This window comes from Coregonus lavaretus, assembly GCF_964263955.1.
Source record: "Coregonus lavaretus genome assembly, chromosome: 4".
In the NCBI taxonomy this organism is placed as follows: domain Eukaryota; kingdom Metazoa; phylum Chordata; class Actinopteri; order Salmoniformes; family Salmonidae; genus Coregonus; species Coregonus lavaretus.
This window is the reverse complement of record NC_139991.1, coordinates 27,282,712-27,298,599: the sequence shown is the minus strand read 5'-3', so window position 1 is coordinate 27,298,599 and position 15,888 is coordinate 27,282,712. Positions and strand designations below refer to the sequence as shown.

Genomic DNA, 15,888 nt, shown 5'->3' with positions numbered 1-15,888 from the left:
ATGCTAGTCATTGCGCTAATGCTAGTTAGCAATTACGCAAACGCTAGATAGCAACTTGCTTCAAACTGCATGCAGAGACATAGAAATGGTATCCACGAGTTCATCTGACTCTGAGGAAGTAGAAAAAGGGCCTTATTGCAAAAATCCCAAACTGTCCCTTTAAAGGTGCAGTTGATAACACATTTTTGGCTGCTCCTACACTTCTTGTCAAATGTGTTTGTAGCTAGTACCTTAATTCTAGACTGCAACTTCAATGCTTTATTTTACATTCATAATCACGGTTTAACATTTTTTCTTCTTGAAAGTCTTTGAATCTTTAATCCTGATCCTAGAGACCCCAGGATGTGCAGGTTTCTGTTCCAACGCAGGACTAATACACCATTTTGATCATGATTTATTGCTCCTCTTCCCACACATCATTGCTGTGGAAAATGATGATGTATTATATGACATGGTGATGTATTCTAAGTATTGTCCTCTTTATCTAAAGGGCATATATACCTTTCATTTTACAGAACTGGAGTGCCTGCTGAACTGTACTGTACCTACTCAAACCCTCTCAGTTGTAATGACAGCTTTCCAGAAGATGCTCTTCTCCACCACAATGTCATGGATTGACTCCAATTGCTCACTCCCCCTTGTGGATTTAGAAGCATTGGATTGGTCTAGGCAATTTACACCATACTTCTAACACCAGTCCATGAGAGGGAGTAAACGAGTGCACACTTTGGGGAGAAGGGTAGAGAATGAGGCCATAGCCTCAGTGTGCAACTAACGTCCTATTTGCTGTGCTCTCCCACTGTGTACTGTAGTGGGTATCCAGCGGGCCAGGTGTGTCGTGGCTGTGCGACAGGCTGTGCCTCCTGTGAGAGGAATGCCACTCATTGTCTGAGCTGTGTGGAGCCCCTCCTTCTGTACAAACACCAGTGTGTGGAGGCCTGCCCCCCTGCACACACACTCAGGGACGGGGAGTGTCAGCACTGTCCCACAGCCTGCCAGGAGTGTAGCCCCCACAGCGAGTGCACAGGTGAGGCACACACAGACGAGAGTAGTGATGGCATATTTGTATTTGTATTTTTTAAGGATCCCCATTAGCTGCTGCCTTTTCCTGGGGTCCAGAAAAATTAAGGCAGTTATATACAATTTCAAATATTACATTACATTACATTTCATAACACTTTTCACAACGCATTAAGTGTGTTCCCTCAGGCCTCTACTCTACTATCACATACAGTGGGGAGAACAAATATTTGATACACTGCCGATTTTGCAGGTTTTCCTACTTACAAAGCATGTAGAGGTCTGTCATTTTTATCATAGGTACACTTCAACTGTGAGAGACGGAATCTAAAACAAAAATCCAGAAAATCACATTGTATGATTTTTAAGTAATTAATTTGCATTTTATTGCATGACATAAGTATTTGATCACCTACCAACCAGTAAGAAGTCCGGCTCTCACAGACCAGTTAGTTTTTCTTTAAGAATCCCTCCACTCATTACCTGTATTAACTGCACCTGTTTGAACTCGTTACCTGTATAAAAGACACCTGTCCACACACTCAATCAAACAGACTCCAACCTCTCCACAATGGCCAAGACCAGAGAGCTGTGTAAGGACATCAGGGATAAAATTGTAGACCTGCACAAGGCTGGGATGGGCTACAGGACAATAGGCAAGCAGCTTGGTGAGAAGGCAACAACTGTTGGCGCAATTATTAGAAAATGGAAGAAGTTCAAGATGACAGTCAATCACCCTCGGTCTGGGGCTCCATGCAAGATCTCACCTTGTGGGGCATCAATGATCATGAGGAAGGTGAGGGATCAGCCCAGAACTACACGGCAGGACCTGGTCAATGACCTGAAGAGAGCTGGGACCACAGTCTCAAAGAAAACCATTAGTAACACACTACGCCGTCATGGATTAAAATCCTGCAGCGCACGCAAGGTCCCCCTGCTCAAGCCAGCGCATGTCCAGGCCCGTCTGAAGTTTGCCAATGACCATCTGGATGATCCAGAGGAGGAATGGGAGAAGGTCATGTGGTCTGATGAGACAAAAATAAAGCTTTTTGGTCTAAACTCCACTCGCCGTGTTTGGAGGAAGAAGAAGGATGAGTACAACCCCAAGAACACCATCCCAACCGTGAAGCATGGAGGTGGAAACATCATTCTTTGGGGATGCTTTTCTGCAAAGGGGATAGGACGACTGCACCGTATTGAGGGGAGGATGGATGGGGCCATGTATCGCGAGATCTTGGCCAACAACCTCCTTCCCTCAGTAAGAGCATTGAAGATGGGTCGTGGCTGGGTCTTCCAGCATGACAACGACCCAAAACACACAGCCAGGGCAACTAAGGAGTGGCTCCGTAAGAAGCATCTCAAGGTCCTGGAGTGGCCTAGCCAGTCTCCAGACCTGAACACAATATAACATATTTGGAGGGAGCTGAAAGTCCGTATTGCCCAACGACAGCCCCGAAACCTGAAGGATCTGGAGAAGGTCTGTATGGAGGAGTGGGCCAAAATCCCTGCTGCAGTGTGTGCAAACCTGGTCAAGACCTACAGGAAACTTATGATCTCTGTAATTGCAAACAAAGGTTTCTGTACCAAATATTAAGTTCTGCTTAATATGTGATTTTCTGGATTTTTGTTTTAGATTCTGTCTCTCACAGTTGAAGTGTACCTATGATAAAAATGACAGACCTCTACATGCATTGTAAGTAGGAAAACCTGCAAAATTGGCAGTGTATCAAATACTTGTTCTCCCCACTGTATCTACAATTCAAAATCCGTGTGTGTGTGTAGAGCGAGTGTCTTATCATGTGTATGTGTGCCTGTGTGTGTGTCTCTTCACAGTCCCCGCTGTTCCATAAGGTGTATTTTAATCTGTTTTTTAATCTGATTCTACTGCTTACCTGAAGTGGAATAGAGTTCCATGTAGCCATGGCTCTATGTAGTACTGTGCGCCTCCCATAGTCTGTTCTTGACTTGGGGATTGTGAAGAGACCTCTGGTGGCATGTCTTGTGGGGTACACATGGGTGTCCAAGCTGTGTGCTAGTAGATTAAACAGACACCTCGGTGCATTCAGCATGTCAACACTTCTTACAAAAACAAGTAGTGATGAAGTCAATCTCTCCTCCACTTTGAGCCATGAGAGATTTACAGTGGCTTGTGAAAGTATTCACCCCCCTTGGCATTTTTCCTATTTTGTTGCCTTACAACCTGGAATTGAAATTGATTTTTGGGGGGTTTGTATCATTTGATTTACACAACATGCCTACCACTTTGAAGATGCAAAATATTTTTTGGGGTGAAACAAAGAAGAAATAAGTCAATAAAACTGAAAACTTGAGCGTGCATAACTATTCACCCCCCAAAGTCAATACTTTGTAGAGCCACCTTTTGCAGCAATTACAGCTGCAAGTCTCTTGGGGTATGTCTCTATTAGCTTGGCACATCTAGCCACTGGGATTTTTGCCCATTCTTCAAGGCAAAACTGCTCCAGCTCCTTCAAGTTGGATGGGTTCTGCTGGTGTACAGCAATCTTTAAGTCATACCACAGATTCTCAATTGGATTGAGGTCTGGGCCATTCCAAGACATTTAAATGTTTCCCCTTAAACCACTCGAGTGTTGCTTTAGCAGTATGCTTAGGGTCATTGTCCAGTTGGAAGGTGAACCTCCGTCCCAGTCTCAAATCTCTGGAAGACTGAAACAGGTTTCCCTCAACAATTTCCCTGTATTTAGCGCCATCCATCATTCCTTCAATTCTGATGAGTTTCCCAGTCCCTGCCGATGGAAAAACATCCCCACAGCATGATGCTGCCACCACCATGCTTCACTGTGAGGATGGTGTTCTCGGGGTGATGAGAGGTGTTGGGTTTGCGCCAGACATAGCGTTTTCCTTGATGGCCAAAAAGCTCAATTTTAGTCTCATCTGACCAGAGTACCTTCTTCCATATGTTTGGGGAGTCTCCCACATGCCTTTTGGCGAACACCAAACGTGTTTGCTTATTTTTTTCTTTAAGCAATGGCTTTTTTCTGGCCTCACTTCCGTAAAGCCCAGCTCTGTGGAGTGTACGGCTTAAAGTGGTCCTATGGACAGATACTCCAATCTCCGCTGTGGAGCTTTGCAGCTCCTTCAGGGTTATCGTTTGTCTCTTTGTTGCCTCTCTGATTATGCCCTCCTTGCCTGGTCCGTGAGTTTTGGTGGGCGGCCCTCTCTTGGCAGGTTTGTTGTGGTGCCATATTCTTTCAATTTTTTAAAAATGGATTTAATGGTGCTACGTGGGATGTTCAAAGTTTCTGATCTTTTTTTATAACCCAACCCTGATCTGTACTTCTCCACAACTTTGTCCCTGACCTGTTTGGAGAGCTCCTTGGTCTTCATGGTGCCGCTTGCTTGGTGGTGCCCCTTGCTTAGTGGTGTTGCAGACTCTGGGGCCTTTCAGAACAGGTGTATATACAGTGGGGAGAACAAGTATTTGATACACTGCCGATTTTGCAGGTTTTCCTACTTACAAAGCACCTCTTCCACACTCACTTTACGGAATTCAAAATTACAACGCTTGTCTTTCATAATTTCATCAGTTATACCGTATTTTCCGCACTATAAGGTGCACTTAAAAGCCTTTAATTTTCTCAAAAAACGACAGTGCGCCTTATAATCCGGAGCGCCTTATATATGGATCAATTGGTTAATTGGTTGATCCATACTGGTTGTACACGGCGCTCAAGGCGCTCTGTCAAAATGTTTCAGTATGAAAAACCAATAAAAACAATTTAATAATAATGAAATGTTTCAGTACGACTGGTAAACTACAAAGCCGCACCGCTTGCAGCATTACGGCTACCGTAGTCAGTAAACACCGGTACTGTGCTTACTCACAGTCCCACACCACTTGTGTGTGTATAAAGACCCCAAAATGGCACCTTTCAAGAGACACGCTTATGACGCAGAGTTCAAGCTCAAGGCTGTCGGTCACGCAGTAGAATATGGGAATAGAGCAGCAGCGAGAGAATTCAACATGAATGAATCAATGGTACGGAAGTGGAGGAAGCAAGAAGATGACCTGCGCCAAGTAAAGAAGACTAAACAGAGTTTCCGAGGGAACAAAGAGAGATGGCCACAGTTAGAGGACAAACTCGAACAGTGGGTTGTTGAACAGAGAGCAGCAAGTAGAAGCGTCTCTACAGTCACTATTCGAATGAAGGCAACAGTGCTAGCACGGGACATGATCATCGATGAATTTCGAGGCGGTCCTTCTTGGTGCTTTCGTTTTATGAAAAGACGTAATCTCTCCATCCGCACACAAACTACCGTCTCGCAGCAACTGCCAAAAGATTACCAAGAAAAGCTGGTCACTTTCCGCGCATACTGCAAAAAGAAGATCACGGAAAAGAAGATCCGGCCAGAGCACATCACCAACATGGACGAGGTTCCACTCACCTTTGATATTCCCGTGAACCGCACTGTGGAGAAAACGGGGACCAGTACGGTGTCTGTACGCACCACAGGGAATGAGAAGTCATCCTTCACTGTAGTTCTCACCTGCCAGGCTAATGGCCAGAAACTTCCACCCATGTTTATTTTCAAGAGGAAGACCTTGCCAAAAGAAAACTTTCAAGCGGGCGTCGTCATCAAAGCTAGCCCGAAGGGATGGATGGATGAGGAAAAGATGAGTGAGTGGCTGAGAGAAATTTACGTCAAGAGACTGGGTGGATTTTTCCACACAGCTCCGTCCCTATTGATCTACGACTCAATGCGCGCCCATATCACCGATGCTGTCAAAAAACAAGTGAAGCAAACTAATTCCGGAGCTTGCCGTCATTCCGGGTGGATTAACTAAAGAACTCCAGCCGCTAGATATTGGTGTCAACAGGGCGTTCAAAGCTAGACTGCGAGCTGCGTGGGAGCAGTGGATAACAGAAGGCGAACACACGTTCACCAAGACGGGGAGACAGCGCCGGGCGACTTACGCCACTATCTGCCAATGGATCGTGGATGCCTAGGCTGATATATCAGTCTCAACTGTGGTCAAAGCTTTCACGAAGGCAGGAATAATCTCTGAACTGCCAGGCAACAGCAGCGACACTGACTCTGATAATGACGAGAGGGAGCCGGGCAGGTTGGATGCCGTAGTCGCCCAACTGTTAAATTCGGACACTGAAGAAGAAGAATTCGAGGGATTCGTGGACGGGGAATGAACTGAAAAAGTGAGCTTTACGTGTTATACGTAACTGAACAATGTTGAGTTATGCACTAACGTTTGATTTAGTGGTATCAGACTGTTTCTTTTACTACGTGTTTACTGAATCAGGGAAAAGTTCCCCTCCACGTTTGGGAGAAGAGTGAGCAAGGCTGGGAGATATTGTTAATATGCACATTAACGTTTGAACAACATTACCATGGGAGTGAACAGAGTTGTCAGAATGCTTAATAAAGTTTGACTTTATCTGACAGTTTTGTTGACATTCCCTTTAGCACAGCTCCATCTAGTGGATGCATAACGCAACCCCAGTCAAACGTTTGACTGCAGTATCTTCTATTCTATGCGCCTTATAATCCGGTGCGCCCTATATATGAAAACAGTTCTAAAATAGGCCATTCATTGAAGGTGCGCTTTATAATCCGGTGCGCCTTATAGTGCGGAAAATACGGTACTTGGATGTGTAGTGTCAGCGTTTGTTGCTGGCATGTCATGCCAAAGTATGCGAAACATGCCAATGAAAAAAATCATTAAATGAATTGCCAATTTCAGTGGGTTTTGTGATGAGTGAGCCATCTGATTCAATGAATGATGAAATGGTGTTGAGTTTGCCTTTTTGCCCAAAATTGTATTTAAGGTGCTCCAAAGCTTTTTATTATCATTCTTTATATCATTTGTCTTTGTTTCATAGTATAGTTTATTCTTCCTTTTATTCAGTTTAGTCACATGATTTCTCAATTTGCAGTACGTTTGCCAATCGGTTTTGCAGCCAGACTTATTTGCCATTCCTTTTGCCTCATCTCTCTTAACCATACCATTTTTCAATTCCTCATCAATCCAAGGCGATTTTAATGTTTTTAGTCATTTTCTTAATGGGTGCATGCTTATTAGTAACTGGAATAAGCAATTTCATAAATGTGTCAAGTGCAGCGGCTGGTTGCTCCTCATTACACACAACAGACCAACAAACATTCTTTATACACTATATTAGGCCCAGCCTTTGGAACTTTGGTTTTCCTAGATATGGCTACTATATTGTGATCACTACATCCGATGGATTTGGATACTGCTTTAAAGGACATTTCTGCAGCATTAGTAAAGATGTGATCAATACATGTTGATGATTTAATTCCTGTGCTGTTTGTAACTACCCTGGTAGGTTGACTGATAACCTGGACCAGGTTGCAGGCACTAGTTACAGTTTGAAGCTTTTTCTTGAGTGGGCAGCTTGATGAAAGCCAGTCAATATTTAAATCACCCAGAAAATATACCTCTCTGTTGAGATCACATACACTATCAAGCATTTCACATGTTATCCAGATAAAGGGCAAAGAGAGAAGAAGAGATATTAAAATCAATAGGTAGCCAGACAGGGAACAAGAAATTCCCTCTCTTAATCCATCAGTCTCCTTTCTCTCTCTCTCTCTCTCTCCCCCCCCCCCAGGCTGTGAGGAGTACCACTTCCTCTACGAGGGCCGCTGTGTGGTGGACTGTCCCGAGAGGTTCTTCCAGGACTCTGAGCAGGATGTGTGTGTCCGCTGTCACCCTGACTGTGCCCAGTGTGATGGTCCGGACGGGGACGACTGTGACTCCTGTGCAGACCCAGAGGCTACCCTGCACAACGGAGCCTGTCTGCCGAACTGCCCCTCCCACACCTATAGGGACAGCAGGACTGGGCAGTGCAAAGGTGAGGAGGCTTAGATCTTGACACAGTGGTTCCTAAGTATTTTAGGACTGAGATCCCTTTAAACCCTTTAAAAGTTTGTGCCCTACCAAATAAAGAAAACCAACCACAAGGGGAAAAGTATGCACTTCTCCAGTGTACTATAGGTAATTTAGACTCTTGACTAGGTAATGTAGATTCCATGCAACCCAGTGCTGTGACATATCTGGTTTCTGTGTGATATCTAGTTTCTCTGTGCTAACTTTTTCCAGACTGCGATGGCTCCTGTCTCACGTGCTCGGGGCCCCACGCTGGGTCCTGCTCCAGCTGCAGAGAGGGTCAGAGAGTGGACGCCCATGGACACTGTGACCCCCTGGTCAACAGGTGCACCCCCCGCCACTACACTGACCAGGATGGAGAATGCCACCCATGCCACAAGTACTGCCAGCAGTGCAACGGGCCAGGCAAGAGCCACTGTCTGAGCTGCAACCAGAACCATTTTATACTGAGTGAGTGGAGTCATTCTCATTTCTCAATCCCTGATCAGACACCAGTGTTATGCTAGCTGTAGATAAGACACAGTGCAATGCTAAGAATAGAAGAGAAGAGAAAAAACAGTCACTGAAAGTATATTTTGTTTAGAACAGGGGTGACGAACTCATTTTGCCATTCGGTTTTCATTGAGGCCCGGAAGGGCCACACTGATAATGTGTTATATTTCCTTGCCGACAAAATTAGCTAAAAATAGTCCTCTATCCATCATTTTTGGAATTGTTGATGCTCCCTGACTGTCTAGTGATTATTAGCGAGCTGGACAGTCAAGAAACTGTATGAATATAGGTCCATTATCATTTCTACACAGTTCTGATTTGGTTTGAGTCTTTTTGAAGTATATTGAGTTAGTTTCCCCCTTAAAAAATATATATATATTTATATATATTTTTTTTACTCAAACCACCCGCCGGCCGGATTAGACCCTATGTTTGACACCCCTGGTTTAGATGTTTAATTCATGAGTAGCAGTAGCAGATGTAACAAACAAGACACTTTTCCACGCCAGCCGTCGTGAACAGAAATTGTTAATTTGGCCTGAGCCACCATTTCATGTTGAATGATTAGTGTGTGTGTTTGTGCATGTGCACGTGCGTGTGCTTGTGTGTGTGTGTGTGTACGCTCATCCGTGTGGGTGTGTGTGTGCAGATGGTACCTGCATGGACATCTGTCCTACTGGGTTCTACCAAGAGGAGTCAGGCCAGAGATGTGAAGCATGTCACCCAGCCTGTCTCACCTGCATGGGCAGACACAGCCACGAGTGTCTCAGCTGCAAGGACCACCTATTCAGAGAGGGCAAGGAGTGTGTGGACACCTGCCAGATAAGGTATAATTATAGTATTGTTATTTATCTGTCACTTTGACTTTGGAAGATAATGTTAGGATATGGTCGCATAGTTATTTTATCCATTTTATTTTATCCAAAACAACTTATATTATTTATGACAATGCTATAATTTTTTAACAGTTAACATTAACTCCAGTATATGTGGCCCATGTATAGCAACTCACAAACTCAAAATGTTAGTGTTGCATCACCATGCTCCATCGGACCTGGACCAATGGAGTCTGGGCAGACCATTCATCATATTGTGTTGTTTCACGCACACTGTGTCTTCTGTGCTGTATAATATATTGAGACCTCAGACAACAGGTACATTCCATTGAATAACAATGGAGCTCACAACTGAGCCCATTACTTGTCTTGAGATTTAAATGGCCCTTCATATGCCCTGATAAATGCTAATTAGACCCGGTTGTATTTGAGCAGGCATGATTGAGAGGGTTAAATTAATGTGCCGTTAAATTGATGCCCCGTTTAATATCTCAAAGAGGTTACAAAATGCACACAAATGGTCACAACAGATATTTATTGCCGTGACATGTTTCCCAAACACACACCTACAAGCATTGGGACACACCAATGACTTTATACGGTGCATTCGGAAAGTATTCAGACCCCTTAATTTTTACCACATTTTGTTACGTTACAGCCTTATTCTAAAATGGATTAAATTGGTTTTTTCCCCTCATAAATGTACACACAATACCCCATAATGACAAAGCAAAAACATGTTTTTAGAAATTGAAATATCACATTTACAGAAGTATTCAGACCGTTTACTCAGTACTTTGTTGAAGCACCTTTGGCAGCTATTACAGCCTCGAGTCTTCTTGGGTATGACGCTACAAGCTTGGCACACCTGTATTTGGGGAGTTTCTCCCATTCTTCTCTGCAGATCCTCTCAAGCTCTGTCAGGTTGGATGGGGAGCGTCGCGGCACAGCTATTTTCAGGTCTATCCAGAGATGTTCGATCGGGTTCAAGTCCGGGCTCTGGCTGGGCCACTCAAGGACATTCAGAGACTTGTCCCGAAGCCACTCTAGCGTTGTCTTGGCTGTGTGCTTAGGGTCGTTGTCCTGTTGGAAGGTGAACTTTCGCCCCAGTCTGAGGTCCTGAGCACTCTGGAGCAGGTTTTCATTACATTTACGTCATTTAGCAGACGCTCTTATTCAGAGCGACTTACATGAGCAATTAGGGTTAAGTGCCTTGCTCAAGGGCACATCGACAGATTTTTCACCTAGTCGGCTCGGGGATTAGAACCAGCGACCTTTCGGTTACTGGCACAACGCTCTTACCCACTAAGCTACCTGCCGCCCATCAATGATCTCTCTGTACTTTGTTCCGTTCATCTTTCCCTCGATCCTGACAAGTCTCCCAGTCCCTGCCGCTGAAAAACATCCCCACTGAATGATGCTGCCACCACCATCCTTCACCGCAGGGATGGTGCCAGGTTTCCTCCAGACGTAACGCTTGGCATTCAGGCCAAAGAGTTCAATCTTGGTTTCATCAGACCAGATAATCTTGTTTCTCATGGTCTGAGAGTCCTTTAGGGGCCTTTTGGCAATCTCCAAGTGGGCTGTCATGTGGCTTCTGTCTGGCCACTCTACCATAAAGGCCTGATTGGTGGAGTGCTGCAGAGATGGTTGTCCTTCTGGAAGGTTCTCTCATCTCCACAGAGGAACTTTGGAGCTCTGTCAGAGTGACCATTGGGTTCTTGGTCACTTCCCTGACCAAGGCCCTTCTCCCTCGATTGCTCAGTTTGGCCGGGCGGCCAGCTCTAGGAAGAGTCTTGGTGGGTCCAAACTTCTTCCATTTATGAATGATGGAGGCCACTGTGTTCAAGGGGACCTTTAATGCTGCAGAAATGTTTTGGTACCTTTCACCAGATCTATGCCTCGACACAATCCTGTCTCAGAGCTCTACGGACAATTCCTTCGACCTCATGGCTTGGTTTTTGCTATGACATGCACTGTCAACTGTGGGGCCTTATATAGACAGATGTGTGCCTTTCCAAATCATGTCCAATCAATTGAATTTACTACAGGTAGACTCCAATCGAGTTGTAGAAAGTATGAAGAAAAAAAAATATGTATGCACTCACTAACTGTAAGTCGCTCTGGATAAGAGCGTCTGCTAAATGACTAAAATGTAAAATGTAGAAACATCTCAAGGATGATCAATGGAAACAGGATGCACCTGAGCTCAATTTTGAGTCTCATAGCAAAGGATCTGAATACTTATGTAAATAAAGTATTTCTGTTTTTATTTTTAATACATTTGGAAAAAATTCTAAGAACTTGTTTTCACTTTGTCATTATGGTATATTGTGTGTAGATTGAGGGAAAACATTTATTTAATCAATTTTAGAATAAGGCTGTAACAAAATGTGGAAAAAGGGGTCTGAATACTTTCCTATGTGAAGACTCAGTAGTGCATTGAAGCCAAGTGAAGGTAGTTAAGATGGCTTCCCATGGACACACAGTTTGAAATGACCCTGTCCTTATAATTTCTACTGTGTGGGATTTTTAAATAATCGGTTCAAGGACATACATCTGGTGTATTAGAAGCAAATATTGGTACACATCTCCTACACAGACGCCTATAAACAGTGACACGCATCCACACACACAGACACACACATATAAATAGTCACAGTCTCACACAGACACACACACACAAACACACACACACACAAACACCTAGAAACAGCCACACATCCCAACACACCTACTCACACTGTCCCTGATCGGTGTCCCTGTCTGACTTGCACTGTCTCGCAGTTACTATGGAAACATGACCTCGAGGACGTGTGAGAGGTGTGACCCGAGCTGTGGTGAGTGTTCCGGGAGCAGGGCGGATGACTGTCTGAACTGTGCAGATGGACTGCTCTACCTGAGGAAACAGGGACACTGTCACTCCAGCTGTCCCCAGGGCCACTACCAGGACAGCCAGCACCACACCTGTGAGCCCTGTCACTCCAGCTGCAGAACCTGCTCAGGTAGGGAGGACGAGAGACCTGTGTGTGTGTCTCTGTCTTAGTCTCTGTTTTTCACAGTTGGATCACATAAGATACTTTGGAACCCAGTAAATACTTGTTACCATAATCATTAAGGGGCTGTTTCCCGGACCTGGATGCAGATTAAGCCTATTCCAGGACTGAAAGGCACTTTCTATGGAGATTTTTAATTGAGCATATGTTTTAGTCCAGAATTAGACTTAATCTGGTTTGGGAAAAGTAAATCGATATGTTTTTGGCATTAACAAGTGATTGAATATCGACCTATTCCTAAAACACAGAACAACAAGACAGATTTCCCAGCTAGCACATTTGGTTCCTTGGAAGTTGTGGGAACGTATGTTTTTGGTTTCCCATTGGTTCTGCGAACGAAGCCATACATTTTGAATGTTTTCTTGTGTTTTTTATGGAAAGTTTTCTTAATGTTCTGGGAACATCACTTTAAATAGAACCATGAGGAAACCTGCAGAAAACGTTATGCTGAAGTACTGAAATTCCCAACAAGCTCTCACAGTCTAACGTCGGAGTAAGACGTTCATCCATGTTTCTCAAATGTCACATTTTGAAGTTGTTCCATTGTTGAAGTGTTTTAAGGTTAAGTTTAGGTATTAACTCTGAATGGTTAAGATAAGGGTTAAGGTTTGGGATAGGCTTAAAACAAAAATCTCAAAAACAACTTAGTATAGCTGGATTTGAACATTCAATCTTTGGAACCAAAGGCAGATGCTTATGTCCATCTGCCATCTCTGTCCACAATGCCCTAGCAAAACCGAAATCTACTTGAAGGTAACAGAGCTCACTAATGCCTCTAGTGGCTGGTTTCCACGTAATCTCCCGACATCTTCAGATATTGATGGACGTTGAATATTGATTTGTACCACGGGTGACCTGGCTGGAAATTCCCACAGAAGAAAGTTGTTGCTTAATAATCTCTGAACGTTCTGAGAACATGATTTTAAATAGAACCACGAGGAAACCGGTAGAAAACGTTATGCTAACGTACTGAAATTCCCACAGAGGAACGTTGTCTCTTAACGTTCTTGGAACAATTTGAGAACATTACTTTAAATAGAACCATGAGGAAACCTGTAGGAAACGTTATCCTGAAAGATTGAAATTCCCTCAGAAGAACGTTGATTCTTAACATTCTCTGAACTATTTGAGAACATTCCCAGTGTCAAACCAGTTGGAGAATGTTCTTAGATCATGACCAAAATTGAAATTAAATGCAACAATGTTTAAACTTTTAGGAAAAATTATGTTAAAGTAATGAAATACCAATAACATTTTTGTATTTGTCACGTTCCAAAGCCAAGCATCTATCCTGCACCATTCCCAGAAAGTTGTGGGAAGGTTGTATGCAAAATAACCATAGGACAATCACACTCTCACCAAGCTCTAAGAAACATACAGTTCTCAGAACGTTATCTGTTCGCTGGGTTGTGCCTTTAAATTGACAAACTAAATCCAGCAGGAAAGAAAAACTATGCACTGTAATGTCATGCCATCTATGGTACAGTACAAGTGCCCAACAATGTAATTGTCCTTTATTTCCAGGAAAAGGATCTCAGGCGTGTGACTCGTGTCACATGGGCTACACGCTGTCAGACGGAATGTGTGAGTCCCACTGCAACATGGGTCAATACCCCATGCTACAGGTAACCACTAATACCCATTACTCACCACTACTCTATCTCTGTACTGTATAATGTACTTCATGTTAGTCACACATGTCAGGCATGACACACTCCCTGATGTCACAAATAAAGTTATATACGTCCTGATGCCAATACAGAAATGAGTGCAGTGTTAAATGATTGATTACAATAAACTTGTTTGATCGATGGTTGTTAGTGTTGTTTGTCTGGAGAGCGGTACCTGGTTACCGGGTAGAAATGTGTCCCTAGTTAAAAGGCAGGTTTGTGGCTCTCAAGGACCTGTGCTCTGCACCCTTGACTTAAACTTACTTTGTCCTTTCACATCTGCACAAGTGCATTATAGAAAGTAGCGGGGTTAGGAGTTAATTGAGGTGGGGCCTGTGTGCTGATTCCTCATGTCTTCTCTCCTTGACTCCTTCTCAAAATGCATTGGAGAAGGTCCAAGGGTAGAACCATTCTGAGAAGGCGGCAAGGAGAGAGGACACAAGGAATCAAGGATATAGAATTGAGACTCACCCCGTTTCTTTGTCAAGGAATCAAGGAAAATACTTTTGAGATTCACCCTGTTTGTGTGACAGCCTGTCCCCTTGTGGTCTTCTGGCCAGGATTGTGAGGACTGTGACAGTTCCTGTCTGGACTGTATGGGACCTGGTCCATACAACTGCACCATTTGTCCTGCCCATGCCATCCTCACAGCCGGGGGGCGCTGTCTGCTCTGCTGTCAGAACGACCTGCCAGTAGAGGGAGATTCCACAGCGCAGCAGCAGGAGTGCTGCAACTGCACCGAGACAAGAGGTGGGCTCAGGGCAGACCAGAGTTCAAATACTATATGAAATCATTCAAAATACTTTAGCTGTGCTTGATTGAGCTTACCTGGTGCAATGGAACCAATAGAATAGATGCAAAAAGTGCAAACCTCACCAATCTGGCAATCCAGCCAGGTTAAAGCAAACGCTAAAAGTATTTGACAGACTTTATTTAAACGCAGGTCTGGAATGAGTTTATAGCAACAAGCATCATGTTCATGTGTTCACCCACCCTATCACATGTTCGTTGTCTTTTTCTCCGGTCTACAGGGGAGTGCGTCCTCAGCACTAACCTGGCCTTCCGCAATGACGAAGTGGAGTCATCCGGGAACATGGCACTCTTCATCACCACCTCCATCCTACTCCTGCTGGGCCTGGGTACCGTAGTCTTCCTCATCCGACGCTCCCGCTCCAAGATCCCCTCCCTCCCCGACCCCATCACAGCCCCCCGTGGCTACGAGAAGCTGGGTGGCGGGTGGCACGGAGGCGGGCGTCATAATACCACATCCGGCGGGCACGCCAGTTCCAGCGGGCATTTCCGCGAGGCCCAGTTGGTGGATCTCACCGAGCGCCGCGGGGATAAGGATGAGGAAGATGAGGATGATGATGAGGATATTGTGTACATGGGTCAGGATGGAACGGTCTACAGGAAGTTCAGGTACGGACAGCCAGGGAATGATAATGACGATGAGCTGGAGTACGATGATGAGAGCTATACATTTCGCTGAAGAGTGATTTTTCTTTCTACAGTTCCTTTCTTTCTACCTGTCTTTCTTCCTTTTTCTCTCTGACTCTATCTTTCCCTCAGGGCTTGCGTCCCATCTTATTTGTCCTCCTTTGATATTCAGTTATAACAAGAATGAATAGCTATTTCATGCTGAGGGGTGTTTAAAACAAATGCTGTTCATTCACAAAACTGTGTATGTTATTTTTAACATTTATGGGAAATGTATATTTTATTTTGTTGTGTCTTTGGTTTATTTTGCGTGTGGCTTCAACCATGACCCCTGTAAAACAAGATCCTATTTGTCGTAAAATCAGTTTCAAAATGGTGTTACTCCTCTTTGTAATTGTGGTGGTTTTGAAGTTTAATACGGGCTCTATTCAATCTGGAACCGATGAAGCGTTACAAATTGCACTATAGAA

At 44.2% G+C, this 15,888-nt stretch overlaps 1 protein-coding gene across 1 annotated transcript in view; it reads left to right on the top strand.

Moving 5' to 3' along the window:
* The window catches only part of pcsk5a (proprotein convertase subtilisin/kexin type 5a), a gene marked incomplete at its 3' end in the record, with an annotated part of 38,155 nt that extends 22,685 nt beyond the window's left edge, over window positions 1–15,470 (top strand). Inside the window, exons 30-37 of the mRNA XM_084159649.1 lie at window positions 813–1,027; window positions 7,650–7,892; window positions 8,141–8,377; window positions 9,069–9,246; window positions 12,043–12,260; window positions 13,836–13,936; window positions 14,515–14,731; window positions 15,013–15,470. Coding sequence (XP_084015775.1) covers window positions 813–1,027; window positions 7,650–7,892; window positions 8,141–8,377; window positions 9,069–9,246; window positions 12,043–12,260; window positions 13,836–13,936; window positions 14,515–14,731; window positions 15,013–15,470 — 1,867 coding nt within the window. The remainder of the gene's footprint in view (window positions 1–812; window positions 1,028–7,649; window positions 7,893–8,140; window positions 8,378–9,068; window positions 9,247–12,042; window positions 12,261–13,835; window positions 13,937–14,514; window positions 14,732–15,012) is intronic.
* Between the last annotated feature and the right edge of the window lie 418 nt (window positions 15,471–15,888).